Here is a 27876-nt window from a genome sequence, read left to right as displayed (position 1 = left end):
GATTCAGTCTCTCTAGAGGAATTCTCTCCTGCCCTGGTGTAGTGATTCCAGCTAAATCGGCCTGGGAAAGCAAGCAGGGTCTCTGTTCAAAATGAGGACTTCCTTCTAATGATCCTGTGTCTGGTCTATGCATCACCCCACCCCCATGTCTGCCTGGTCCCCCTCCTCTCACTCCAGGCATGATTTTCTGGTTCTATTTTTCCAGAAATTTTTCTTCCTGTGTCCTATAGGAGTGAAGAAGGCTCTATTTTAAAATATATTGCTTATATGTTCTTAGCAACATGAGTCTTCCCCTGGTTTGTCCTAACTTTTACTTATTGCCTATATAGTTCCATCACCTGACTAGAGCCCTAGAGTCCTGTAACAGTTCGCTAGGGCTGCCATAGCAGAGTGTCTCCGACTGGGGGTCCTAACCAACAGACATTTATTATCTCACAGTCCTGGAGGTGGGAAGGCAGAGTTGAGTTCTTCTGAGGCAGTGGTTCTCAACCTTTCTAATGCCGTGACCCCGCAATATAGTTCCTCATGTTGCGGTGACCCCAAACCAAAAAATAATTTTGGTGGCTACTTCATAACTGTAATTTTGCTACAGTTATGATTCTGAATGTAAATACCTGATATGCATTATGTATTTTCCGATGGCTTTAGGCAACCCCGCCGGGGTTGCAACCCACAGGTTGAGAACCGCTGTTCTGAGGTGTCCCTTCTTGGCTTGCAGATGACCACCCTGTCACTGCTGCTTCACATGGTTGTCCCTCTGTGCACGTGCCCCTGGTGTCACTTCCTCTTCTTACAAGAACATTAGTCCTATTGAATTATGGTCCACCCTAATGGTCTCTTTTTAAAATTGTGGTCAAATACACATAACATAGCACAATAAATTTAAAAATTTAATGAAAAAAATTCTTTCAGCATCTCAGTGTGTGCTCATTTTGCATTTTAAAAATGAAAATCGCAAGGCTAAAAAAATACACATAAAGGTTAACATCTTAACCATTTTTAAATGTATAGTTCACTGGTATTAAATACATTCAGAATGTTGTGCAGCTGTCACCACCATTTATCTCCAGAAAGCTTTCCATCTTGTGACACTGAAGCTCTGTACCCATTAATTAATACCTCCCCATCCCTACTCCAACCCCTGCACCATCTTCCTGTTCTCTGTAAGGAAGTATCTCATATAGTAATTGTCTTTTTGCATCTGGCTTATCTTTCTTAGTATAATGTCCTCAAGATTCATTTGTGTTGTGTGTGACAAAGTTTCCTTCCTTTTGAAGGCTGAGAAATAGTCTAATGTATGGATGGACACAGTTGCTTTATCCATTTATTCTTCTGTGGTAACTTGGGTTGCTTGTACTTACTGGCTTATTGTGAGTAATGAGTGTGCAAATATCACTTTGAGACCCTGCTTTCAGTTCTTTGGGGTATATTCCCAGAAGTGGGATTGTTGATCATATGGTAATTCTATGTTTAATGTCTTGAGGACTGTCAGACTTCACCACAGTGGTTGAACTATTTTATATTCCCACCGACAGTATATAAGGGTTCCTGTTTCTCCATATCTTCTTCAGTATTTGTTGTTTCTTATTTGTTTGTTTTTGATAGTAGCCATTCTATTGGGTGTAAGGTGATACTCAGTGTGGTTTATTTTATTTTTATTTTTTATTTTTCCGAAGTGAAAAGGGGGGGTTGGGTGGGGTGGCACGGCAGACAGACTCCTGCATGGGCACGACTGGGATCCACCTGGCATGCCCACCAGGGGGTGATGCTCTGCCTATCTGCAGTGTTGCTCCACTGCAACCAGAGCCATTCTAGCGCCTGAGGCGGAGGCCATGGAGCCATCCTCAGCACCCGGGCCAACTTTGCTCCCATGGAGCCTTGGCTGTGGGAGGGGAAGAGAGAGACAGAGAGAAAAGAGAGGGAGAGGGGGAGAGGTGGAGAAGCAAATGGGCACTTCTCCTGTGTCCAGGGCCCTCAGTGTGGTTTTGATTTGCATTTCCCTCATGATCAGTGATGTTGAGCATCATTTCATGTGCTCTTGCCTAACAACCTCATTTTACCTTAATCATCTTTTTATTTTTAAAAAAATATTTTTATTTATTGATTTTAGAGAGAGGAGAGAGAGAAAGAAAGGTGGGAGGGAGGAGCAGGAAGCATCAACTCATAGTAATCGTCTCCTGTATGTGCCTTGACCAGGCAAGCTTAGGGCCCCGAACCAGCAACCTCAGCATTCCAAGTCAATGCTCCACCCACTGCGCCACCACAGCTCAGGCTAATCATCTTTTTAAAGACCGGTCTCCAGTACGAGTACATTCTAAGGTACCAGGCGTTCAGACTCCAACATACAGATTTGGGAGGGAACATAGTTCATCACATAACAAATTTCACTAGCTATAACCAGAGCCCAGCTTAAAACCGGTTTTGATTGATTGAATGATTTTAGTGAGAGAAGAAGGGAAAAGAGTGGGGGGGGGGGGGAGAGAGAGTAATATTGATCTGCTCCCACATGTGCCCTGACTGGGTATCAAACTGACAACCTCTGCACTTTGGGATGAAGCTCTGTTCAATCAAGCCATCTGGCTAGGGCTAAAACAGATTTTTAAAAGTGATAATTTTTTTTTTTAATTATCAAGGGTTTTTTTTTTTTTTTGTTTTTTTACAGAGACAGAGAGTCAGATAGAGGGACAGAGAGACAGGAACAGAGAAAGATGAGAAGCATCAATCATCAGTTTTTCGTTGTAGTTCCTTAGTTGTTCATTGATTGCTCTCTCATATGTGCCTTGACCGGGGGGCTACAGCAGACTGAGTAATATGCCTTGCTCAAGCTGGCGACCTTGGGTCCAAGCTGGTCAGCTTTGCTCAAACCAGATGAGCCCGTGCTCAAGCTGGCAACCTTGGGGTCTCGAACCTGGGTCCTCCGCATCCCAGTCTGACACTCTACCCACTGTGCCACCGCCTGTGGCAAAGTGATAATTTCTGGTGTTGGTGACGGGGTCTTTTTTGAGGGCAATTTGTCAAAAACCTTTTAAAAAATCCTCCTTTTGACCAAGCAATTTCATTCTAGGAATTTGTCATAAGAATATAACTTAACATTGTGTACAAAGATTAGCTATTGAAAATGAGAACTATCTAAGTATTCCATAGGACAGGGTTGGCTTGTAATTTTTATGACAGTGGGACATTCATGTGTTGACCTAGTTGCAATCATTTTTTTCTTCTTCTTTTCCAAGTGAGAGGAGGGGAGACAGAGAGAGACTCTCACATGCGTCCTGACTGGGATCCACCTGGCAACCTCAGTCTAGAGCTGATGCGCTGCCCATCTGGGACCATGTTCGTAACCGAGCTATTTTTAGTGCCTGAGGCCAAGGCTCCACAGAGCTATCCTCAGCTCCTGGGATGCACTCAAACCAATTGAACCATCGCTGCGGAAGGGGAAGAGGGAAAAAGAGATGGGGAAGGGTTGGAGAAGCAGATTGTTGCTTCTCCTGTGTGCCTTGACTGGAAATCGAACCCAGGACATCCACATGCCAGGCCGATGCTCTACCTGAGCCAGCTGGCCAAGGCACTAGTTGCAACCATTATTAATGATGTAGAAAAGGTGGAGCTAGGTCCAGGATACAGTATAAACTAAGGAAGGTTCCAGAACATATTGTACACCCACCTGTGCCATGGTGCTAGGTGACCCTTAACTAGTTGCTTCATCTCCTGATCTTCCTTTCGACATCCCCCACACCCAGGGATGCCGTGATAAGAAGAATCACCTGGGAGCTGTGACACTTACAGGTCATCTGGTCATCTCTGGCCATCCTAATTCAGTAGGTCAGAGTTGGGGCCTGGGAATGTGTATTTTTGTTCCTTTCTTTAAAAAAAAAAAAAACCCATACAAACACAAAAGATGACTTTCAGCCTAAACTAACTTCAGGGAGATTTGGGGGCAGTAGCTTCCTCACTGGTCGTTTCGGTGTCCTGCCTGATTTAGAGATTCTGGGGTTGACCCCTGGACAGTGAAATTGCTGTGGTGGTCTTTTAAACTTTGGACAAAGTGCATTCTGACATTTGTGTCCACAAACTCTGGGAAAACCACTTCCTGGTTAAAGTGTGCAGCAAAAGGAATAATGAAGTATTGCTTGGTGCATCCTCATGCTGGTCAAACGGCTCCTCTGCCCGCCAGCTGGGGCTTGGGACAGATGAGATAGGAAGGCGGGGGGAAAAGGGTGTTTGGGCTACCGGTGAAGAAAAGGCCCGGAATATTTTAAATGCCATTGATGTCCGTCAACGTGGGGCTTTCGCAGCCAAGTCTAACATGTGCCTCGGACCTGGTGCTGCAAGGGGTCCAGAGGCCATTTCATCTGGCCAGGCATCTCCAGGTTGATGCTGCCCCAGCTTTGGAGGCTGGCACATAGTGAGACTGCATTTTCCATGAGGCTGGCCCTCTAGGCCTGTGATTAAGGCTTCAGAACTTCAGCTGGTGGGTGGAGGTTGCAGAGGAGGAAAATAAGAGTATGTGAGACACACAGGGCCCGAGAGATGCAGATAACTTGGCAAGAGCTGACCCAGGATGCCAGGGGCTGGGGTTGAGGCCGGATCTTAGCTGACTGAGCAGTGCAGGTCAAGCTGACCAGGCTGTGCCCAGCCTAGGCCTCTGGTTTTCAAATTTGAACCCAGATGTCTTCTGAATCAAACAACACCGATGCCACACAGCCAGGTGCTATGCCAGGTACTAGAGTGAAACTCAGAGTGGAGTCCCTGAAACACAGCTTGTTGGGAATGCAGATGTTTGGGTGCACCCACCCTGTGGGGTCAGAAACTTGGGGTTTAACATGCCTGGTGGGGGAAGCTGATGCTGTTCACGGGTGGTCTTGTCTCTGATGTTCCCTGCTGTCCGGATTATTCTAGTTTGCATTTGACGGAGAGGTTTAGGTAGGTTTGTTTCCTCACCTGAGTCTGCTCCGATCTCCTATTTAGGGCTTGCTGATGTTCTGGGTGATGGGGACCTCCACCCCCATCTTCCTCACTGAGGGAGAGAGAAAGAGAAATAACACGAGAGAGCAGGCCCAGCGAGGTAGGCGCAGTGCCCGGGAGCCTCCCTTTGGGCGGGTCATCTGCAGCCATCCCCCGGCTGAGCTGGCCTCGTTCCGTGTCTCGCTCTGCACCACCCTTTGCTGTGGAGACGTGTGGCTGAGCCGTCCAGGGCAGTCGTAGCGGGCCTCCTCTGGAGAGAGATTCTGTATGTTGAAATCTATTTTCTCATTGATGTCAGTTAGGAAACGAGAGATCCCGCTGGGAGCAAAAATGCAACTACAACCAGGCTGCACGCTCTGGGCAAGGTAGGCTTAGCTGCCCCTGTCTCAGCCAGTGCCTCATGTGTGTGTGTGACAGAATTTGAACCTTGTTCATGGGTACAGTTATCACCTCTGTTGTACAGGTGAGTAAACTGAAGTCTGAGAAGTGAAGTGAGGTCCTCCAGGTTGTGGGCTCCACTCTCCCGAAGCTCCAGCACCTCTGGCTGGACTGCCCCAGCAAGACCCTGTTGGCCACAGGAGTTTGTTTTAAAGCCCAGGTCGTTGGCTCTACCCTCGAACTTGATCAACTCTCCTTTGTCTCGTTTGAGAATTTGAAATTATATAACTTTTTTTTTTACTGTGCTTTCATTCATTTTCTGCTACCCATCATTATATCTTTTTTGAAAAATTGGTATGAAATCTACATAATTCAGTGAGAGGAGGGGAGGCAGAGACAGACTCCCGCATGCACCCTGACTGGGATCCACCCAGCAAGCCCACTAGGGGGCGATGCTCTGCCCATCTGGCCCCTTGCTCCATTGCTCCAACCAAGCTTTTCCTAGTACCTGAGGCAGAGGCCATGGAACCATTCTCAGTGCCTGGAGCCAAGTAGCTCCATTCGAGCCATGGCTGTAGGAGGGGGAGAAGAGAGAGAGAGAGAGAGAGAGAGAGAGAGAGAGAAGTGAGAGGGGGAGGAGTGCGGAAGCAGATGGTCACTTCTCCTGTGTGTGCCCTGACCAGGAATCGAACCTGGGACATCCACACGCTGGGCCGACGCTCTACCACTGAGCCAACCGGCCAGGGGTATAAAACTAGCCAGTTTAAAGTGAACAATTTAGTGCCATCTAACACATTGACAGTGTTGTGCAGATACTGCTTCTATCTAGTTCTAAACCATTTTTATCAACCCAAAAGGACCCCCCCCTTATCAGTCACTCCTGTCCCTCCCCCCAGCCCCAGCAACCACTAATCTGCTTTCTATCTCTGGATTTGCCTATTCAGGACATGAAGTGATATACGGGTCCTTTCTCCTTGCTCGTCACCCTTGTCTGGGCCCAGGGCATGCCCTGTGCACACATTTTGACCCTTCCCACTGTTAGCCAGTTTTTCAGTGGATCTCCAGAGTCACAGAATTCAGGAATAAGTTGCTGAGCGGTTGCCTTCATTTCACTGATATGGAAACTGAGGCTCACAGAGGCTGTAGTTTGTCCTGGTCACTCAGCTCTTCAAGGACATGGTTGAGCGGCTCATAGAAGGCCAGGGTGACATGATATGGGAGCTCAGGGAGTGAGAGGGACAGCCTGAACCCCTTGCTCCACCCTCTTCTGTCACTCAGAACAAGCTGATGTTTGCCTGGTCTTTCATTAGATACCCTGTGTGTGTCCACGTCTGGAGGACACTGATGACGATATCCAGCCCGTATGGTTGACTGATAACTAACTGAGGGGCTATTTACTCCTTAAGCTTTTGATGATAATGACTAGTAATTGTTAACTGACTGCTAAGGACCAGCCAGCACTTTACATCAATTGCCTCATTTTATCCGCCTGGCCACCTTTACCATTTACAGTTGAGGAAAGTGAGGCACAGAGAAGTTCAAGCACTTTCCCAAGGTCACCACCTCAGAACGTGTGGAGCTGGGTCTCCACACCTGCTCCCAGCTCCTCCACGAGCCCCTTCACCGCACAGCCTCCACCAGGCATGCCTGAAGCTCCTGTGAGCGCCTTCCCTTCTTTTTTTAAATTGTGGCAATGTATGTGTAACCAAATCTATGTAAGTGTCCAGTTCAGCGGCATTAAGCATACTCGCCGTGTGGTGCAATCGTCACCACCCTTCGCCAGAACCTTCCCATCTTCCCAAACTGAAGCTCTGTCTCCACGAAGCGCTGACTCCCCACCCCCTCCCCCAGTTCCCAGCACCGACCCTTCTACTTCCTCTCTGAGTCGACTCCTCTAGGGACCTCCTGTGAGTGGAATCATACAGAATGTCCTCAAGGTCCATCGGTGCTACAGCACATGTCAGGAGTTCTTCCTTTGTAAGGCTGGATAATACTCCAGTGTATGGATAGAACCTGTTTTCTTTGTCCACTATGCCTTCACTCTTTACTTTTGTTCCATCCTTATCCCCTCTGAGGGATAGCAGAGGTGCTGGGGGCAGGGTGGTTAGTCTCCTTCCTTTGTAGGGGGATCTTCAGTTTGGGAGAGTTGCCATCCTCAGCACCCCTGCCTCTGCAAGGCCCAGGGTGCCATCTTGGGAGGTCCCAGCGAGGGTGGCCATATGCAGCAAAAACATCGGATGCCCAGTTACATCTGAACTTCAGATCACCAGTCTGATCTTCGCTAGTGTAAGTACATCCTGTGCAATGTCCCCTAAAAAATTATTTGTTGTTCATGTGAAACTCAGATCAAACTGGGCGTTCTGTGTGTTATCTGGCAGCCCCGCCCCGGCTCACAAGTAGAAGGGACAGTAAGCCAGGCGGGAGCTTTGGAGGTGAGAGGCCTTACAGTGGCAGCCTGTTGCCAGCTTGAGGGAGCTGCAGGGTGGCCACTGCCCAGGCAGCAGTCTGGCCTTGTTAAGGGACCAGCTTCCCAGAGGCCACCACATGCCCAGGCAGGAGAGAAGCCCCCAGGGCTGCAGAGCCCGGTCCCAGGATCCTCCTCATAACCCCGGACTGAGGCAAGCCTGGGAGCCCCGACCCAGTGTGGCCCGGAATTGGCCACTGCCTTTGCCTGTCCCTCCACGACTGTCCTCTGCATGCAGCCGGGTTGGCTGATTCTGGGGTTGTGTGCAGTGGGTGCTGTGGGCGTGCAGGTGCACAGCCTCCTTGGGGAGCAGTGCCTGCTGCCCAGCACGGGCCGCTCCGGCTGAGGCAGAAGAGCCCTTGGTTGGGGTAGGGGTGGGAGGAGGGAAGAAGGTGCTCAGCATTTCCCCCGAGTCAGGGCTGGCTTCCAGTGTTGTTGGCAGTGGGCCCACTCTCTGCCTTAGCTGCCTCACCCTGTACCCTCCAACCCCAGCTTTGGAGTCCAGCTTTGGCCCCAACCTCTCGCCTCAGGGTGGGATGGATTCCATTTAGCTACCCATGCCATCAAGCTGAGGCAGGTGTCCGGCTGAGACCACCTCCTTTGGCTCCTCCCTGCCCTTCTTTCCTCCTGTGCCCCCTCCCCCAACAATTCACGTGCACAACAACGCGCTCTCAGGCTCTGTTCCTAGAAAACACCTGGTTTGTAGGTCACTTTTTCAATGGACAGCTGCTTTCTGTTGGAGCAAAGTGCTCTCAGCTTCTTTGTCCCCAGGCCCAGGCCAGTCGCGGCCTGTTTGCAAATCCTCTTGCAAGGGCTGGGCTCATGTCGTGTGGAAAACGAGGTGTCTAGTACACAAGGCCCCCCTCTGGGAGCAGGGAAGATTCATTCAGTAAACGTGGAAGGACTTAGCAGGCACTATGGAGTGTCGGACACAGACCTCGATGCTGTGGGTGCTGAGTGGGGAGCACTGTAGGCTGGAGTGTTCCACCGAGCTGTTAGTGAGAAGGGGGTGCAAGCTGGGCTGGTTGGGTATGATTTGAATGGTAGGGGTGGGGATTTTGAGTAAGGACAGGCTGTGTAGATGAGGTCTTAGAGACAGAAAAGCCCATGAGTGCTCAGGACCAGTTCTGACATGGGGTGATGGCAGTGTGGAGTGGTGACAAATCAGTGACAGATCATTTGGGACCATGCATTTGAATTTTTAAAAATTGATTTGAGAGAGAGAGAGAAACACTGATTTGTTTTTCCACTTATTTATACATCCATAGGTTGATTCTTGCATGTGCCCTGACCAGGGATGGAACCTACAACCTTGACTTATAGGATTGACACTCTAAACAACTGAACTACCTGGCGCCTAGTTTGGATTTTGTCTCCAGTGCAGGACTCATAAATAAAGGAGATGGTCTGGGGGTGGGGTGGGGAAAGACACTAGGGAGGAGTCCTGGAGGTGGGCTGGGGGAAGACAGTAGGGAAGAGTGGGGAGTGAGGCAAACTGGATGGGGTGTGCTCACTGGTGAGATTCAGCTGGTTCACAGGGGTTCAGCAGAACTGACACCTAATGTTTTGTTGCTTTCAGTGAACTGGTTGTTAAAATGGCATTTGTAATCAGGGTTCTCTCTAAGGTGGGTGCCTGGGAAGCCGCCCAATGTGAAAATCACAAATTTACATTCCTCACTGTTTTTTTGTTGTTGTTTTTTAGCAAGGACAGAGAGAGATAGAGAGGAAGGGAAAGAGATGAGAAATATTAATTCTTCGTAGTGGCACCTCAGTTGTTCATTGATTGCTTTCTTATATGTGCCTTGACCTGGGAGCTACGGCAAACCGAGTGACCCCTTGCTTAAGCTAGCGACCTTGGGCCTCAAGACAGCGACTTTTGGGCTCAAGCCACTGACCATGGGGTCATGTCTATGATTCCATGCTCAAGCTGGTGAGCCCATGCTCAAACCGGATAAAGCTGGTGACCTTGGGGATTCAAACTTGGGTCCTCTGCGTCCCAGTCCAATGCTCTATCCACTACACCACCGTCTGGTCAGGCTTCTTACTGTTTTTTAAAGTTCATCTGCACAACAGTGTATTCTAAGCACCTATAGTAATGTTCATTCCATCCATAGCTGAAAAAAGTTGCAAGTGAGGATGCCAATCAAGAAGCAATATGGAAATCTCTTAAATGACAGTTTTATTATTTTTTGTCAGGTATTATTTAATATTTTTTATTAATATTTTAAAGCTCATAACAATTTAGTTTTGTATACATCTTTTATTGTTCTTATTTAAGTATTAAATGCATGGAAAAATAAACTACCCTTCAGTATATCTTTTTTTATACTTAAAACAGTCATTAGGGCAGAGAACTGGTTGTTAGATTATTTGAATCCCACCACTAGGTGTGCCTAGAGGAGGCTACTCCTGGTGCGTCCCGGTCCATTTTGCTATCTGAAAATAAGGACCCAAAGACCCAAGCTTGCCAGAGCTGGTACTTTGTAGGAGAAACAAGATATATGAACTTTTACGTGAAAGCTCTAGATTTTGAAATGTTGTCAATTCCAGTTTTTTTTTTATAAAAATGCAGTGTGGGGCAAATAAAATCTGTGTATTGGCAATTTTAGCCTCTGTGCCTCTAATTTGTAGCCTTTGAGCCTCTGGTTTGCAGCCTCCGCTACAGTGAGTTGGAAGAGTGATGGGATAGACCCCCCGAATTCTCACCCAAAGCCCTTAGGTGGAGTGTACCCTCATTGGGCCCTTGCTGAGACCTGGTAATAACTCTGATAACACATAGGACAAAAGTAGATTGAGGTTTACTTCATGTATGGCACCATGATGAAGGTCACTTAATTCTCACAATGACATATGGTCTGAAGAATGTTAGACTCCTTCTATTATAGATGAGGAAACTGAGGGTCAGAGAGGTCCAGAAACCTGCCGAAAGTCACACAGCCAAACGTAGAGCAAGAATATGAGCCCAATTTTGCTGATTTTTAAAATTATGGTAAAATATAGATAACAAAATATGCTATTTTAATCACTTTTAAGAGCATAGTTCAATGACATTACATTCACAATGTATGCCATTTTAATCACATTTTAAAATTTTTATTGATTGATTTTAGAGAGAGAGGAAGGGAGGGGGAGAGAGAGGAAAAAAAACATTGATTTGTTGTTCCACCCACTCATGCATGCAGTGGTTGATTCTTGTATGTACCCTGACTGGGGATGGAACCCGCAACACTGGCACATTGGGACAGTGCTCCAACCAGCTGAACTACCCAGCCAGGGCTCATTTTATTTGCTTTTAAAAGCACAGTTCATTGGCATTAATTACATTCACAACATTATGCACTCATCACCTCTATTTTTTTTTTTTGATAAATAAATTTTTATTAATTTTAATGGGGTGACATCAATAAATCAGGGTACATATATTCAAAGAAAACATGTCCAGGTTATCTTGTCATTCAATTCTGTTGCATACCCATCACCCAAAGTCAGATTGTCCTCCATCACCTTCTATCTAGTTTTCTTTGTGCCCCTCCCCTTCCCCCTCTCCCTCTCCCTCCTTCCCTCCCCCCACCCCCCATAACCACCACTCTCTTGTCCATGTCTCTTAGTCTCGTTTTTATGTCCCACCAATGTATGAAATCCTGCAGTTATTATTTTTTTCTGATTTACTAATTTCACTCCGTATGTTATCAACAAACTATAGAAATGATCCCTGAAAGTATAGTCTTGTATAATGTTATTAAGATCACACCATTTTGTTGTAAGTGATCTGATGCCATCATTTCTTATGGCTGAATAGTATACCATGGCATCACCTCTATTTTTAAAACTTTTCCATCACCTCAAACAGAAATTCTGGCCTTGGCTGGTTGGCTCAGTGGTAAAATGTTGGCCCCGGTTGACCTAGTGTGTGGCAGTCTGGGTATGATTCCTGGTCAGGGCACACAGAGCAATCATCTGCTTCTCCACTCCTCTCCCTTCTCTCTCTCTCTCTCTTTCTCTTTCTCTGTCTCTGTCTCTCTCTCTCTCTGGCAGCCATGGCTTCATTTGATCAAGTTGGCCCTGGGAGCTGAGGATGGCTCTGAGGCCTTGCCTCAGGCTCTAAAATAGCTTGGCTGCTGAGCAACAGAGCAGTGGCCCCAGATGGGCAGAGCATTGCCCAGTAGGGTCCTTGTTGGGTGGATCCCAGTCAGTGTACATGTGGGAGTCTGTCTCTGCCCCCTCCCCTGTGCCTCTCATGTAATAAAAAAAACACAACAAAAAAAACTATTTTCATTAAACAGCTCCATATTTCTCCCTCCCTTTTTTTTTATTTTTCTTTTATTTTTATTTTTATTTTTTTACAGAGACAGAGAGAGAGAGTCAGAGAGAGGGATAGACAGGGACAGACAGACAGGAACGAAGAGATGAGAAGCACCAATCATTAGTTTTTTGTTGTGCATTGCAACACCTGAGTTGTTCATTGATTGCTTTCTCATATGTGCCTTGACTGCGGGCCGTCAGCAGACCGAGTAACCCCTTGCTTGAGCCAGCGACCTTGGGCTCAAGCTGGTGAGCTTTTGCTCAAACCAGATGAGCCCGTGCTCAAGCTGGCGACTTCGGGGTCTCGAACCTGGGTGTTCCGCATCCCAGTCTGATGCTCTATCCACTGTGCCACCGCCTGGTCAGGCTCCCTCCCTTTTGCCCCTGGCAATTACCATTCTATTTTCTGTCTTTATGAATTTCACTATTCTAAATACCTCACATAAATGTAATCATATAGTTTTAGCCCTTTTGTGACTGGCTTATTTCACTCAGTGTAATGTCCTCAAGGTTCACCCATGTTTTATCATGTGCCAGAATATTTTCCTTTTGGGGGCTGAGCAATATCCCATGGTATGGATAGATCTCGCTTTGTTAATTCATTCATGCGTCAGTGGACACTTGGGTTATTTCCACCTGTTGACTCTTATGAACAGTGCTGCTAGGAGTGTGACAAATATCTCTTCAAGTTCCTGCTTTTAATTCTTTTGGGGAAATCATGTCTGCCAATTTCAATGCCTTAAGGTCCCCGTGCAGTTAAAGCTGTCCCTACCGAGCGCTCTTCCAAACTCTTCTCGGATGCCTCCAAAAGCTGCCTCTTCAGTACTCAGTTTGTAGTCTAGATCTGTGTCCCTATAGCTGCCACTTACCCACGATGTGCTCTTTCTTCTTCACTACAGCCTTCCCTGGCCTTTTCTGGGGTGGCCTTCTGCCCACGTACAGGGTGAGCTCTTCAGTTTACTCTTGCCTCTGTGCTCCTGACTGTACATCACAGGGTCTTAGGCCTCCCTTCCCCCTTTCTGACTTCCAAGGAAGAGAACAAAATGCAACCGTGGCAAGCAGGATGGAAGTGTCTTTACAAACGACCATTGGTGATATAAATCATAAAAATGCACCACAGTCTGTCTGCCCCCCTGTGAACCTCACCAAGTTGTCCCAAGTCAGAAAGGACCATGGAGGTTCTGTCCCCCGTGTAAGGTGTCCCTCCTCCCTCACTGTCTTGGAAGTTCACCCTTTCTCCTTCTTTTCCACAGGGACCTACCAGGGCCAGTGGGTCGGTGGCATGCGCCAAGGCTATGGTGTGCGGCAGAGTGTCCCTTATGGCATGGCGGCGGTCATCCGCTCGCCCCTGAGGACATCCATCAACTCTCTGCGCAGTGAGCACACCAACGGCACAGCGCTGCACCCCGACGCCTCCCCGGCAGTGGCCGGCTCCCCGGCTGTGTCCCGAGGGGGCTTCGTGCTCGTGGCCCACAGCGATTCCGAGATCCTCAAGAGCAAGAAGAAGGGGCTGTTCCGGCGCTCGCTGCTGAGCGGGCTGAAGCTGCGCAAGTCGGAGTCCAAGAGCAGCCTGGCCAGCCAGCGCAGCAAGCAGAGCTCGTTCCGCAGCGAGGCCGGCATGAGCACCGTCAGCTCCACCGCCAGCGACATCCATTCCACCATCAGCCTGGGCGAGGGCGAGGCTGAGCTGTCGGTCATTGAGGACGACATTGACGCCACTACCACCGAGACCTACGTGGGCGAGTGGAAGAACGACAAGCGGGCGGGCTTCGGGGTGAGCCAGCGCTCCGACGGGCTCAAGTACGAGGGCGAGTGGGCCAGCAACCGGCGGCATGGCTACGGCTGCCTGACGTTCCCCGACGGCACCAAGGAGGAGGGCAAGTACAAGCAGAACATTCTCGTGAGCGGCAAGCGCAAGAACCTCATCCCGCTGCGCGCCAGCAAGATCCGCGAGAAGGTGGATCGGGCTGTGGAGGCGGCTGAGCGGGCTGCCACCATTGCCAAGCAGAAGGCGGAGATTGCAGCCTCCAGGTAGGAGGGCGAGGAGGTAGCATGGGGCAGCAGGGTGGTTCTGAGTTCCCAGCTGGGCCTGGTCTGGTCAACCAAGCTGCCCAGTTGGATGCCTCCACTGGCATTTCTCGGACTATTTACCTTGAAACCCTGAGAGGTTCCTCAGAGGTTCTCAGAGGTGAGATGGTTAATCTGAGAGGTTCTGGGTCCTAAAACACCTCCTCAAATATAGCAGTATCTCTTTTGTCTGTTTTATATGCTGGTGTTTAATGTAAAATGATGGATAAAGAAGGTGGGTCATGCCTGACCAGGCGGTGGCACAGTGGATAGAGCGTCGGACTGGGATGCAGAAGACCCAGGTTCGAGACCCCGAGGTCCCCAGCTTGAGCGCAGGCTCATCTGGTTTGAGCAAGGCTCACCAGCTTGAGCCCAAGGTCTCTGGCTCCAGCAAGGGGTTACTCAGTCTGCTGAAGGCCCGCGGTCAAGGCACCTATGAGAAAGCAATCAATGAACAACTAAGGTGTTGCAACGCACAACGAAAAACTAATGATTGATGCTTCTCATCTCTCTCCGTTCCTGTCTGTCTGTCCCTGTCTATCCCTCTCTCTGACTCTCTCTCTCTCTGTCTCTGTAAAAAAAAAAAAAAAAAAAAAAAAAAGAAAAGAAGGTGGGTCATTCTGTTGATGAGATGCATAGGATGGTTCCGGTGCTGGCCGAGAGAAAGGTGCAGTGCCACCGTGGCCACACTCCCAGGACACAGGAGGAGGGTGGATGCTGCCCTGGCCACCTGGCTTTCAGCCCAGATTGTCACTGGCCCTGGGAGACAACACCTACTGGACAGGTTAGCTGAAGGTGCCTGGCAAAACTTGGTTCTGTGGGCCAGCAGCTGTTCTGAATGGGGTGCGGGACTTACTGCGTTTAGGATCAGCAGGGCTGCTGGAGCCTAAGCAGTAGGTACGGAGTTGATGTGGGAGGGCGCCATGTTGGAGTTTGAAGTATCTGTGGAGTTGGTGCAGGGCTGGGCGGCTGCGAAACTAGAAGAGGGATGCCCAGGGACTGTGCCCGAGGAGCTGCTGAGGTAAGTGTGTAAGCCTGGATCTAGTCCAGGTGAGGCTGTGGACAGCTGTGAGCAGCAGGAACAGGCAGGTTCCTGCCGCAGGTTGAAGGAAGTTGCCCTGTCGGAATGCAAGGGCCCCCAGGTGGCCATACTCCTTGCTTCTAAAGGAACACTCCCTGACTGAGTTAACCAGAAGCTTCTGCTGTTTGCATTCCCCGGTCAGGGTGGGGCCCTTGGGGTCTGCTCTGAGAGTCCTGGGGCTTGCAACAGGAGTCTGGGGACTGATTTAGGTCCCTCGGGTTATCCAGACAGGAGGCTTCTAGGACAGGCACCTTTCTGGATGATTCTGTATCCCCAGCCAGGAGCAGGCCTGGAGTTAGTTACTCCAGGAAATCTCTTGGCTCAATTATGCTCAGACCTTCCCAACCTCGTCACTTAATTAAAATTTTAGCCCAATTGGTTCTGGTTTTCAATGACCTTTGACCCACAGTGAAAGAACAAAAATGGTTAACTGCGGTTTTTTGGCAAAGTATCTGCCACTCACAGCATCTGAGGCTTTAGCGGGAAGTGGAATCCATTCTGAGAAGGTGAAAGGAATGTGGTGTTACTATCTGAACACCAAGGTCAAACCTCTCTGCTCCTCTCTCCGCTCCCCCAGAAGTGTTCAGGCAACAGAAATAAATAGGAGTCACACTTATGATCATTCACCTGGTATTTTAAGATCAGATTAGGCTCAATAGTTATTTTTTTCCATTATAAATGTAATACTTGCCTCATCTAGAAGAAATGGAAAGTAGAATGTAAAAGGGAAAGCAACATTTGGTCTGGTCTGATATGTCACCAGAGATTCTTGTTGGCATTTTGCCATATTTGTTTCCTTTCAGTGTTATTTTTATTTATTTATTTTTTTTTTACCTTTTGAATTATGTCTGTTTTGTTGACCTCACTGGACAAGAAGCAGTTATAGGCAGGGCACGGCATCATCAAAGATTTGTGGTGTTCATGAGAGCTCCCGTCTAGCCAGCAGGTTAGTTCTCAGCCAAGGATCTGGGAGGCAGAAGCACAGAATTCAGTGGACACGGGACTGGTTTGATTTTAGAGTCCGATGACCAGGAGAGCTTCTCAGAACTGAGGAGCTTTCTGACAACTTCCACAGAAACTGGGCGGTGCTGGTTCCATTAAGGAACCGAGGTGGTGATGTGGGCAGAGCTCAGAGTCAACATACCCAGCTCTACCTGTGTAGGTTTTCAGTGTTTCTGAGCCTTAGTTTCCTCATCTGTGAAATAAGAGTAATGGCTCCTGCCTTGAAGGCCTGGGAATTGGAGTGAGGATGGCTTCATCCTGGGCCTGGGCCTGGGCCTCCTGGCTCCTCCAGGCAGGAGGAGGGTGTGGAGTTTCCTGAGGGCTAATCGATGAGCAGCGTGGACCAGGAGAGGGCCAGGACGCTGGGCCAGGAGGGCAAGAGGGACACAAAGAAGTTGGAGCAGCTTGGGACGCCTGGGGCATTGGCTGGCCAGGCTTGGTGCTCCCGCTCTGCTGGGGAGGCCTCTGCTGGTGTGTTACTTAATGTGGGGGGTGGGGAGGGACTGAGCAGGGGAGGGGAGAGGGCTTGTCGGTCTGCTACCGAGAGGATTACATTGGTCAAGGGTGTGACCAGAGCCTGGGCAGGTGGTTGGGGAAGAGTAGAATGGGTTCCTGGTTGCACGTACCTGCTACATTTGGGGCTTTGGAGCCTTTGTGAGAACCAGACTGGCTGGCTGAAATGACCCACTCTGTACACACACAAATTAACACACACCCCACACACGACTCACATACACACACTTTTAACACGTTCATACCAACCACTCACATACATTCATGTTCACATGTGCACACAACTCACTCACATAAACATTCAGACACACATGTGGAGACACGGGCACCGTGGGACGGGTGAGGCGTATCCGGGACCTGTGCAGTGCTGGGGTGGGGGATGCAGCCCCCATGTCCCCTCCATCTCCTCCTAGATGGGACTCCCAGATCACGGGAACAAAGTTGCAGAGTCTGGCATTTAAAACATATCGGAGGGGAGAGCAAACCTCAGGTGACACCTGGAACTGCCTCTCAGAGTCTGAACTCACGGAGCCTGCACACCCACGTCCAGCCTGGGCCCATCACTGCTTAGTTACCTGTGGGAGAGGCTTACCCTCTCGGGGCCAGGTTGCCCAGTGAAGAATGGGAGGAGCAACACACAGAACCCTCAGCTTGAATGGGGCCTGGTGTGCTCTACTGTCCCCCCCCCCCCACCTTCTCTGGAGCCGTGCCGGTCCTTCCCCACCTTCCAGCCCCGCCCTTGTAGGGAGATAGGCATGTCTGCACATCCAGAGGTGTGACCTAGCCGTGCTGGCCTCCTGGTGCCCAGGGCTGCTCCTTGGAGGTGGGAAGTGACGGTGTCCTCAGTTACCACTATGGGAATGAGTATGAGCCTTGCTCCAGGCTGCGGGGGGCGCTGCTCATCTTGCATGTTCTCATTGGGCTTAGATTTGAAAGAAAAGGAGGAGGGAACAGAGGCTGCATCCTTGAGAGTGAAGCCAGCAGCTGGACGGCTGGGTCAGCACTGCTAAAAGCCTCACCCTCCACTGAAGTGTGAATGTGGCCATGGCAGCTGCATGGTGCTGGGGAGTGGCTGGCCCCAGGTGGACTCTGGTCACTGTCACAGCCAAGAAAGAGACCGTCAGGCGACAGAGGCGCTATGGCCAGCCGGCTGTGGGAGCTGAGTCAGAGAGAAGCAGTTTAGTGTGTCCTCATCAGAGCGCCCGGGGCCTTCCCTGGAGAGTGGCTGCTGCCAGGAGGGGGCACAGGCTTTCTTGGTAAACAGGGTTGCACTGAGCTTGAGTTCTGAGACATGCTCCCTTTCTCTCCCTTTCACAGAATGAACCTAGGCTCACAGCGACTGAGGGCTAGGGACTGGCCACACAGCTAAGGGGGAGCTGGGATTTCTGAGACTGTCTGCAGCAGGTTCCCAAGCCCCGCTGCCCCCTGCCCTTTGTGTATGCTGGAGTTGCCTGGTGCTCAGACACACGCTGGCCACACCTGGATGCTGAGTTCCGGGGCTGCAGAGCCCTCCCCCTCTCTCCAGGTGATTCTCAGGCATCTGCAGCGCCCTCAGTAGGCATGGAAAAGGCAAATGGATGGGCCCCACTTCCAGAGCCTCTGACTCGGCAAGTCTGGGTGGGGGACTGAGAACCCGCATTCCTGACAGCCGCCAGGATGCTGGTACTGCTGGCCCGAGAAGCGCCACTTTTCTTTCAGAGGAGGCCACAGGGGAGAGGGGACGCTTGCAGACATGCCCACGACAAAAGCAAAAGGTGAAGGGTACCTCGACAGGGTCATCAGTGGAAGGCAAGGTTGAGGGCAGGTGTGCCAGGCGGGCTGCTCTGAATGCGATAGATCAGAGCAGAAGGCACTGCCATCCTGCATCTGTGACTGCCTCCTATAGGGTCCTCTTCATCCCCTTGTAAGCCCCCGTTAGTAATGGGCTGTGATGTATTCCATTCTTCCCGGTCACCCTACCAGGTTAGTCCCAGCCCAGTGGGAAACTGGGGAGCATTCTCAGTTAACCTGCTTTAAGCCCCCTGAATTCTGAGGGACCACACTTTCATATCCTTGGGACACTTTTAAAAAATGTCTTCTACCTAGATAGCAAATATGTCACCTTTGTACCTGCTTCTCACCCCTCACCTCATCCATGGCAGACATAACTAGGCAATTATGCTAGCCTAGAAAATGAAACCTAATGGCCATCATCCGTTGGTCCTGGTCCTGGTCCAGCCTGTGGTCTGATTGGAAACCAAAACATAAAAGCTGTCCACCTACTACAGATGAAAGAGGCATAGAGAACACCTAGCCTAGAGGTGGTCACACTTTAACTTTCAGTCAGAGCCCTTTGTCATGCAAATTTACAGCTCCCCAAGGTATAAAATAGATAAAGGCTGTTCAGACTCCAGCTGGGGGCAGATTGTGGCCTGTTTGCCCTGCCCCTTCCTACTTCCCTGTGGTGACCCCAGGACATTCAGCAGTATCTTGGGTTGATGGTTTATGCTTCAGAAGATGTCTGACAATGAACTGTGAGAGAGAGAGTGCTGGGGTCCACTAGCTATGTTGGCCTGGAGCCAGGGCAGGGAAGGTTCTGGCCAGTGTGAAAGCCATGACTTATTGGACCCTACAGACCCTGAGAGAGTTACATGGGAATCTGATGGTGCTCCTTTTGCTGAGACCACCCCCCCCCCCCACCTCTTCTGTGATTTATCTCAAACATTACTGTGAAGAGATGGCAAAGGGTTTTGCAAAGTGGTAAAATCTCTTCACATTACTGTGAAAAGATGTCAAAGGTGTATTGACTCATGTATTGACTCCATTCTGTTGAAACATGAACAACCCCAACACCAGGCATCACTGCTGAGTCTCTGGAACCGGGCTTAACAAAGATAGTGGCTTGCTTGACCAGACGGTGGTGCAGTGGATAGAGCACTGGACTAGGACCCAGAGAACCCAGGTTTGAAACCCCAAGGTCGCTGGCTTGAGCGTGGGCTCACCAACTTGAGTGTGGGGTCACTGCCTTGAGCATGGGATCATAGACATGATCCCGTGGTTGCTGGCATGAGCCTAAAGGTCACTGGCTTGAGCAAGGGGTCACTTGCTCTGCTGTAGCCCCCTGGTCAAGGCACATATGAGAAAACAATCAGTGAACAGCTAAGGAGCCGCAACGAAGACTCAATGCTTCTCATCTCTCTCCCTTCCTGTCTGTCCCTGTCTGTCCATCTCTCTGTATCTCTCTGTTTCTGTCACCAAAAAAACCACAAAACAAAACAAACAAAGGTAGTGGCTGAACAGGATAGTGTCTGTGCAATAGTTTTGTTTTGAATGAATGACTGAATGAATATATAACTGCTTAGGCCCCACTTCCTTTTATTGTCGGGGCTCTAGCTACTTCCTTTGGTTCTGGGGACCCAGAAGTGTGGCAGTGGCCATGCCTACCTTGGGGCACAGGATGATTGGGTCAGGCTCACAGGGAGTAGGGATTGTCATAGCTGAGTGATTGGTCCTTTCCAAGGGGACCATGGGATCCCACTTGCCCCTGAGTGCTTACAGATTCTCAAGGGTGGGAGATGGGCCTTCCTGGGTCCTGCAAGGTGGTGCCTTCAGGCAAAGTTCATGGGAGAGAATGTATGCTCCTGAGGTTTAGTTCAGTGTTGTGGTGCCTGGGCCCTGGAGATCCCACACACGTGGTCCTAGTCCCGATTCACTTGCTTGCTTTGTGGCTGTGCGCAGGTCACCAACTCCGCAGAGGGTGGTGCAGATCAGTTGCCCCGGGATCCTTTGTACTGGGTATCACATGAGATGGTGTGTGTGCAGTGTGTAGCACAGTTCCTAGGCATGGGAGGATGTTCCTGAAGGTGAGGATGAGAATGCTCTGTGTGCAACACACATGCCCCCCCAGTGATCCCTGCAGGGGGGCAGGCTTGTCCCCTGAACTTGCCCTTTGGGTTGACTGTGTGACTGGAGTGCTGGGGGACAGATAGCCAGAGCACACCAGGCAGGGTGATATTCAAAAGCTCTGCATCTTCAGCCCCACTTCTTGGCCTGGCTTCCCTCTGGCGCTCAACCCTGCAGCCTGGAGCTTGCAGCCAGTTCTGCTTCCTGGGAGTGGCCGCTCGCTGTGCTTGGGGGTGAGGAGGAGGTGGAGGGGTGGTTGTGCTTTTCGAGGCTCTCTGGTTCCTGTGGGAGCACTGCTGGATGAACATAAGTGTGTGGGCAGGAGGTAGTGCCGGGCTGGGAGGCTCAGGGAGTAGTGGGCATCTGTCTGTCCTGGTGGGGACGGAGCCTTCCGGAGGTGGCTGGGCAGATGAGGGCACCTGCCCCTGTGCATTGAGGCTGGCTGGGTCGGCATGGCAGTTGACAGGTGTGTAGCAACAGGCCCACGTGTCAGCTGTCAGCTGATGCCCTGTCTTGTGATGCTTTGCTGAGTGAGCAGAATCACAGGTAGGTGGAGCCAAGAGGGACCTTGATAGGCATTTAGTTGGGAAATGACAAATTCTTGGCACGTTGGCAGACGTTCCTCCCTCCTGCAACCATGGCAGACGTGGCTAATTGCTTGTTGCACTCAGTCAGACTCCTCAGGCTAGACAGGTAGGCCCTCTGAAGGATGGGGACCATCTCTGCCAGCACGGTGGGAAAGTGGGCCCGGTGGGTAGTGTGACCGAGAGCCAGGCCCCCCTCCCCACATGACAGGACAGTGCTGAGTCTCAGAACTAGGACTAGCCCTCAAGTCTGGGGCGCACTGCCTCTTACCCTGCTCCATCTCACAACCCCTTCAGACTTGGACCAAATTCAGGGACCCCCGAATGGGAATATGGGGGTCTTGGTGGGCTCCCTTGAAATGTTCTCCAAATACAGCATTGCTCCTAGAAACGGAAGGATTTGATGTACAAACCTCAGGTGTGGCCGATTTTTTGAGCGCCTGCTGTATGCCAGGCCCTGGGTTGTTCTCCACTTCCAGGTCTCAGGGCACCCTGCTTGTTTGCCGTCAGATGTCTGCAGTGGCCCGTCTGCAGTGGCCCGGGCTCCTGGTCCGCACAGGCTGGTCCCAGCGCCAGGTGCAGGGAGACTGGAGCCCCAGGCAGGAGTGTGATGGCTTGCCAGCAGATTTCCTGGGGCTCTCTGACTGGGGCATCTTCGCATTTTCAAGGAAACAGAATCTCTGAGGATCTGAGATTGGGGGGAGGAGTGGTATTTTTGGTTTAAATATATCATTAAAATGACAATATAGTCTTTAAAATATTAAAACAATAAAACAGATTGGTATGAAGTTACTGTGTCCTACCAGGACCTGCTCATCTCCTTACAGGAAATTACAGTTTTTTCAGACTGGTCCCCAACACATATGCGCATATGTGTGCCACACCTACGTGATTTCTTTATACAGTAATGAAATCACGCTGTCCCTGTTGTTTTATAATTTGTTTTTCTATTCTTTTATATCAAGGACATCTTTCCGTGTCAGCATATCTAGACTTGTATGCTTCTCTGATGACTCCATGATGCCCCGTATGGGTCCAGCCCTTAACTCTGTTTATAAATGTTTCGGATGCATCCCATCTTTCAGTCTCACAAACAAGACAGCAGAGACTATGCTTGTCCGCCCACCTTTGCTGCTGGCGTGGGCGTGTTTGCACCAGAATCTCCCAGAGCAGGCCCTGCTGGCTGAGAGATGGGTGCATCTACAGTCTGAGGGGGATGCTGCCACATTACCTGGCAGAAGGGCTGCACCCGTGTCCCCAGGCTGGGAGGGAGCCTGCAGGAGGAGGCAGTGGGGTGGCCACGATGACTGCTGGGCCCCTGAGGGGTTTCTCCCTGAGGCAGGCTGATAATGGCCCCAGGAGAGGTCCCATGTCCTACTCCCTGGAATCTGTAGATATCACCTTCCATGGCAAAAGGGACTTTGCAGGAGTGATTAAGTTAGGACCTTGAGATGAGGAGATTGTGCAGGATTACCTGGGGGTGAGGGGTCAGTATAATCAGAAGGGTCCTTGTTAAGAGAAAGACAGGAGGGTCAGGGTCAGAGAGGGAGATGGGAGGATGGAAGCAGAGGTCAGAGTGATGTGGCCACAAGCTGAGAGTGCAGGCAGCCTCTAGTAGCTGAGGAAACAGATTCTTCCCTGGAGCTTCCAGAAGGAAATAGCCCTGTCGACACCTTGATTTCAACCCCAGTAGATTCAGTTTGGACTCCTGAGCTTCAGAGCTGTAAGACGATCAGTGTGTATTGTTTGAAGCCGCTGAGCAGTGGGCATCTGCTACAGCTCCGTAGGAAACCCATGCACACACCTGTTCTGGCTGAAGACAGACAGGGCATGTCACCCCGTGTTCCCCTGATGTCCCCCTGCAGAACGGGCATGCCGGCCCCTTCCTGCCCCCACCAGGCGGCCTACTCCGCAGCCGCACTTCCAGACCCTGTGGAATTGGGCCCTCTGTGCAGGTACATGTAGCTTCCTGCCCGAGGGGGAGGGCTAGCCACATGTCACACGGGGGATAGCCATCTGTTCCAACTCTGCCCTCCAGACACAGAAAACAGAAACCGGAGAAGGAAAGACTAGGGTGCACGATCCTGGGAAATGACCGGGTACTGGGCCAGCCGGAGGCTTAGTTGGGGGGTGAGAAGCTGCTGCCCCTGGGCCAGGTGTGCCCACAAACCTTGGGTTCCATCCCAGAGATCCAGGAACTCTTGACCTTGGGCCTGTGTTTGGTATCTCTATAGTGCTTTTCGGGGGTTGGCAGATGTCAGGAGCTTGGGACTTGGGAAGCAAGAGCCTGCCCCCGCCTTTTCTGCCTCTGGCCCTTGCCCTCGAGCGTGGGGTCAGGGGAGGCAGGCTGTCAGATGCGATTAGGATCTGGCTCACTTTACTCCGTGCCACTTGTTAGACAGAATGCACAGAGCCTCTGACTCACCCACAGGCAGCTTTCCCATTTGGCATTTGTAAGGCACCCTGGGTGACGTGAGGAAACAGAGAGCTAGACCCATGCTGGCTGCATCCAGGAGCGTCCTGGGCCAGAGGTCCTGGGGCCCAGAGTAGGCCCAAGGGCTGCAGAGCCTTTAATCTATGGTCCCCTGAATTCCCTTCCTCCCAAGAGAAGATGGTACCTTTTACAAGGCCCTGGAGAAAGGGACTCCGAAATGGTCTTGGTGATATTTCCCCAGACAATGACTGTGGAAATCTTCCTGTAAATCTAACCCCAAACCCTCCTGTTGCAGCTACAGCCCATTTCTTTTTCATCTTTGAGAGAAATGGGAAATGGTTCTGCTGTTCTTACCTCTCTGGCCTCAGGCAAGGTACATAAACTCTCCCAGGCCTTCATTTTCAACTCTGTAAAATGGGTTGAAGATAGTGTGTGTCCAGTGGGGTTGTTGTGAAGAGTAACCAGTGGTGGGATTCAAATAATTTAACAACCGGTTCTCTGCTCTAATGATCGTTTTAAGTATAAAAAAGATATACCTAAAGATAGTTTATTATTTCATGCATTTAATACTTAAATAAGAACAATAAAAGAGGTACACAAAACTAGATTATGTTCTAAGAAAGAGTTTTAAAATATATATTAATGAAAAAGAGCTTGCCTGCTGTGGGAGGACCAGCAAGCCAGGAAGAGAACTCTCACCAAACCTGACCGTGCTGACTGCTGATTTTCGACTTCAGCCTCCAGAACTAGCCCCGCGTCCCAGCCCAGACTCAGAAGGCTGGATTTCTTGCTGGTAGCAGTAGACTCATCAGAACATGAATTCTAGGAGCCAAGAGGAGCAGAAAGAGGCAAGACAGACAAACAAGCCTCATGGGAGAGACCAGGAGGAATCCAGAACATCCTCACACTGAAGAGGGGCCCCCATTCCTGGACCAAACAAACCAAAGGCTGCCAGGTACCTACTGGCTTACAGCAGGGGCTGCCAGAAAAAATCTTCAACTCAACACTAACCTGAGTTCAGGATGGAGAGCAAAGGATATAATGTTGAAATATTATCTGTGAAAAGTCTCCATTAGAGCAGTGGTCCCCAACCTTTTTTGGGCCACGGACCGGTTTAATGTCAGAAAATATTTTCACGGACCGGCCTTTAGGGTGGAACGGATAAATATATCACGTGACCGAGACAAGCGGCAAGAGTGAGTCTTAGACGGATGTAACAGAGGGAATCTGGTCATTTTTAAAAAATAAAACATTGTTCAGACTTAAATATAAATAAAACGTAAATAATGTAAGTTATTTATTCTTTCTCTACGGACTGGTACCGGTCCTTGGCCCCGGGGTTGGGGACTACTGTATTAGGGGACATGTCAAAGAAATTTTGTTTCTTTTAGTTAGCTGTATCAATAAAGACTAATAGCTATAAACATGGAAAAATATTAATGAAAAAATATTAAATAATACCTGACAAAAGAAACACAATAAAACTGTTATTTAAGATATTTCTATATTTCTTCTTGATTGGCATCCTCACTAGCAATTTTTTTCACCTATGGACAGAATAAACATTACTACAGGCGCTTAGAATGCGCTGTTGCGCAGATGAATGTTAAAAAAAAATAATGAATGTAAATTTGTGATTTCCACATTGGGCACCTGCCCAGGCACCCACCTTAGAGAGAACCCTGATTTCAAGTGCCATTTTAACAACCAGTTTGCTGAACTCAACAAAAAATTAGGTATCAGTTCTACCGAACCTACCTATGGGAACCGACTGAATATCCTCACTGAGAGTAACAATGTCTCAAAGAAAGACAGGACACCTGGTTGTCTTTCCCATGACATGTTAGAGCAGGCAGGGAGGGAGGTGTGGAGAAGATTCCTCTGCCCTAGACTCCTTAACAGACATCGAACCTCAGTTTCCCCACCTGTGCCAAACAATGCAATAGGTGCCTGGGACAGCCATATCCTCAGCTGGTCAGATCTGAGAAGTTTGTTTAATTTCACTTCAGTGTATTTCAGTCCATCTGGGAACCTGATGGTGCTGTGGTAGATTTCATCCTTGGTCTTGACTCCTCTCCCTGATGCTCCGCTCTCGCCCTTTGCCCTGTGACTTTCCGGCTTTACCACTGGGGGCTTTGTTGGCCAGTGGAATGGGATGGCAGTGATGATGTGCCAGTCCCAAGCTGAAGCCCTGTGAGACTTTGTATGCTTGCCCCTCTTGTACATGTCATGACAACATGCCCTCGTGAGCACCTGTCTCCCAATCCTCTGCTGTCCCTGAGGATGAGGGACCCTTAGAATGACCCAGATGCATGAGCAAAAAATAAATGATTTCTTTTAAGCCACCTATTTGGGGGAGGGTTGTTGTTCAGCATTATTGTGAAAGTAGCTGACTGATTCAGCATTCACTGGGTAGTTTTTGAAGGAAGAAAGGAATGTCTTCACTGTGCTCATCCCCATATGCCATGGGCCCCAGCCACACTGGGCCATTGGTCCTTTTTGAGACACTCCTGATCATCTCTGTGTGAGTTTCCTGGGGCTGCCATAACAAAGTGCCATAAACTGGGGCCTGAAACAACAGGGGCTTATTCTTTCACAGTCCTGGAGGCCAGAAGTTCAAAATCGAGGTGTGGGGCCGGGCTGCTCCCTCACAAGGCTCTAGGGAAGGATCATTCCTCCCTCTTCAAGCTCTTGGTGGCTGCAGGCATTCCTTGGCTTGTGACCACATCACTTCAGTCTCTGCCTGTGTTTTCACATGGCCTCCTCTTCTGTGTGTCTCTCTGTGTCTTCTCTTCTTATGAGAATGCATCATTCACCCTGGCCAAATAGCACGGTTGGTTAGAGCATCGTCCCGAAGCTCAGAGGTTGCCAGCTCAGTCTCCGCTCAGGGCATGTACAGGAACAGATTGATGTTCCTGTCTGTCCCTCTCTCTCTCTTCCTCTCTCTAAAATCAGTAAAATAGGCCCTGGCCAGTTGGTTCAGTGGTAGAGCATCAGTCCAGCATGTGAATGTCCTGGGTTTGATTTCCAGTCAGGGCACACACAGGAGAAGCAACCACTTGCTTCTCTACCCTTCCACCCTCCCTTTCTCTCTCTCTCTTTCTCTCTCTCTCTCTCTCTCTTTCACTCTCTCTGTTTCCTCCCGTAGGCATGGCTTGATTGGTTTGAGCATCAGCTCTGGGCACTGAGGATGGCTCTGTGGAGCTTCTGCCTCAGGCACTAAAACAACTCAGTTGTGAGCATGGCCCCAAATGAGCAGAGCATTGGCTCAAGACAGGGATTGATGGGTGGATCCCGGGTAGGGTGCATGCAGGAATCTATCTCCCCTTCCCTCACTTGGAAAAAAAAAATCAATAAATAAACATTTAAAAAATGTATCATTGGATTTAGGGCCCACTATAATCTAGTATGACCTAATCTTAATTATATCTTCAAAGACCCTATTTCTAATCCTTATAGATGTAAATTTTAGAGTCCATTCAACCCACTATACTCAGGACCCTGCCCCATAACCAGGCTGTTCCTGGGGTTATGAATACCTTTCTTCCTGTTTCTTCATCTCAGCTCCTTTATAAATCATAGCTCCTGTCTCTGGAATCAAGCCTGCCCTTCAGAGAGGTTGGATCAGAACTTAACTGCCCACCTGGACAGCCCAGGGTCAACTCAAGCCCTGTGCTTCCCCTCCCCCCAGTTTTTTAGAAGATATTTATTTATTTTAGAGAGGGGAGAGAGAGAGAGAAGGGGGAGGATCAGGAAGCATCAACTCCTATATATGCCTTGACCAGGCAAGCCCAGGGTTTCGAACCAGTGACCTTAGCGTTCCAGGTCAACACTCAATCCACTGCGCCACCACAGGTCAGGCTCACCTCTGCCAGATTTATTTGGTTCTCAGGTTCTCATGTGCTCATGTATTGTGCCCCCAAGTTGGGTGGGGTATTGCTCTAGCTTTCCTGGCTTTTAGTTGAACGTGAAATTGCCATGAAAAATGACCTACACAAGGTAGGTGTGTGTGGTGGGCTTTACCGGTGGTTTGGTGAGATGGAAGGGGGTGTTATCTGAGTTACTGAAAGAGCCTGCCACCATTTACAGATGTCACTACTCTCAAAATGTGCCAGCCACTCCTCCAAGGTGAGGTCCAAGCTTTGTCTGTTGTCAGCTTCCCCCCCACACACACCCGCCACCACCCAGACTTCACCCTAGATGGCCC

At 49.8% G+C, this 27876-nt stretch overlaps 1 protein-coding gene across 1 annotated transcript in view; it reads left to right on the top strand.

Moving 5' to 3' along the window:
• Nucleotides 1-27876, top strand: part of JPH3 (junctophilin 3) — a 100880-nt gene that overhangs the window by 18950 nt on the left and 54054 nt on the right. Inside the window, exon 2 of the mRNA XM_066348534.1 lies at nucleotides 13360-14137. Within this exon, the coding sequence (XP_066204631.1) occupies nucleotides 13360-14137 (778 nt within the window). The remainder of the gene's footprint in view (nucleotides 1-13359; nucleotides 14138-27876) is intronic.

Source organism: Saccopteryx leptura, chromosome 9 (genome assembly GCF_036850995.1).
Source record: "Saccopteryx leptura isolate mSacLep1 chromosome 9, mSacLep1_pri_phased_curated, whole genome shotgun sequence".
Classification (NCBI taxonomy): Eukaryota; Metazoa; Chordata; class Mammalia; order Chiroptera; family Emballonuridae; genus Saccopteryx; species Saccopteryx leptura.
The sequence above is the reverse complement of the archived record's forward strand: the minus strand, read 5'-3'. Positions and strand labels throughout refer to the sequence as shown.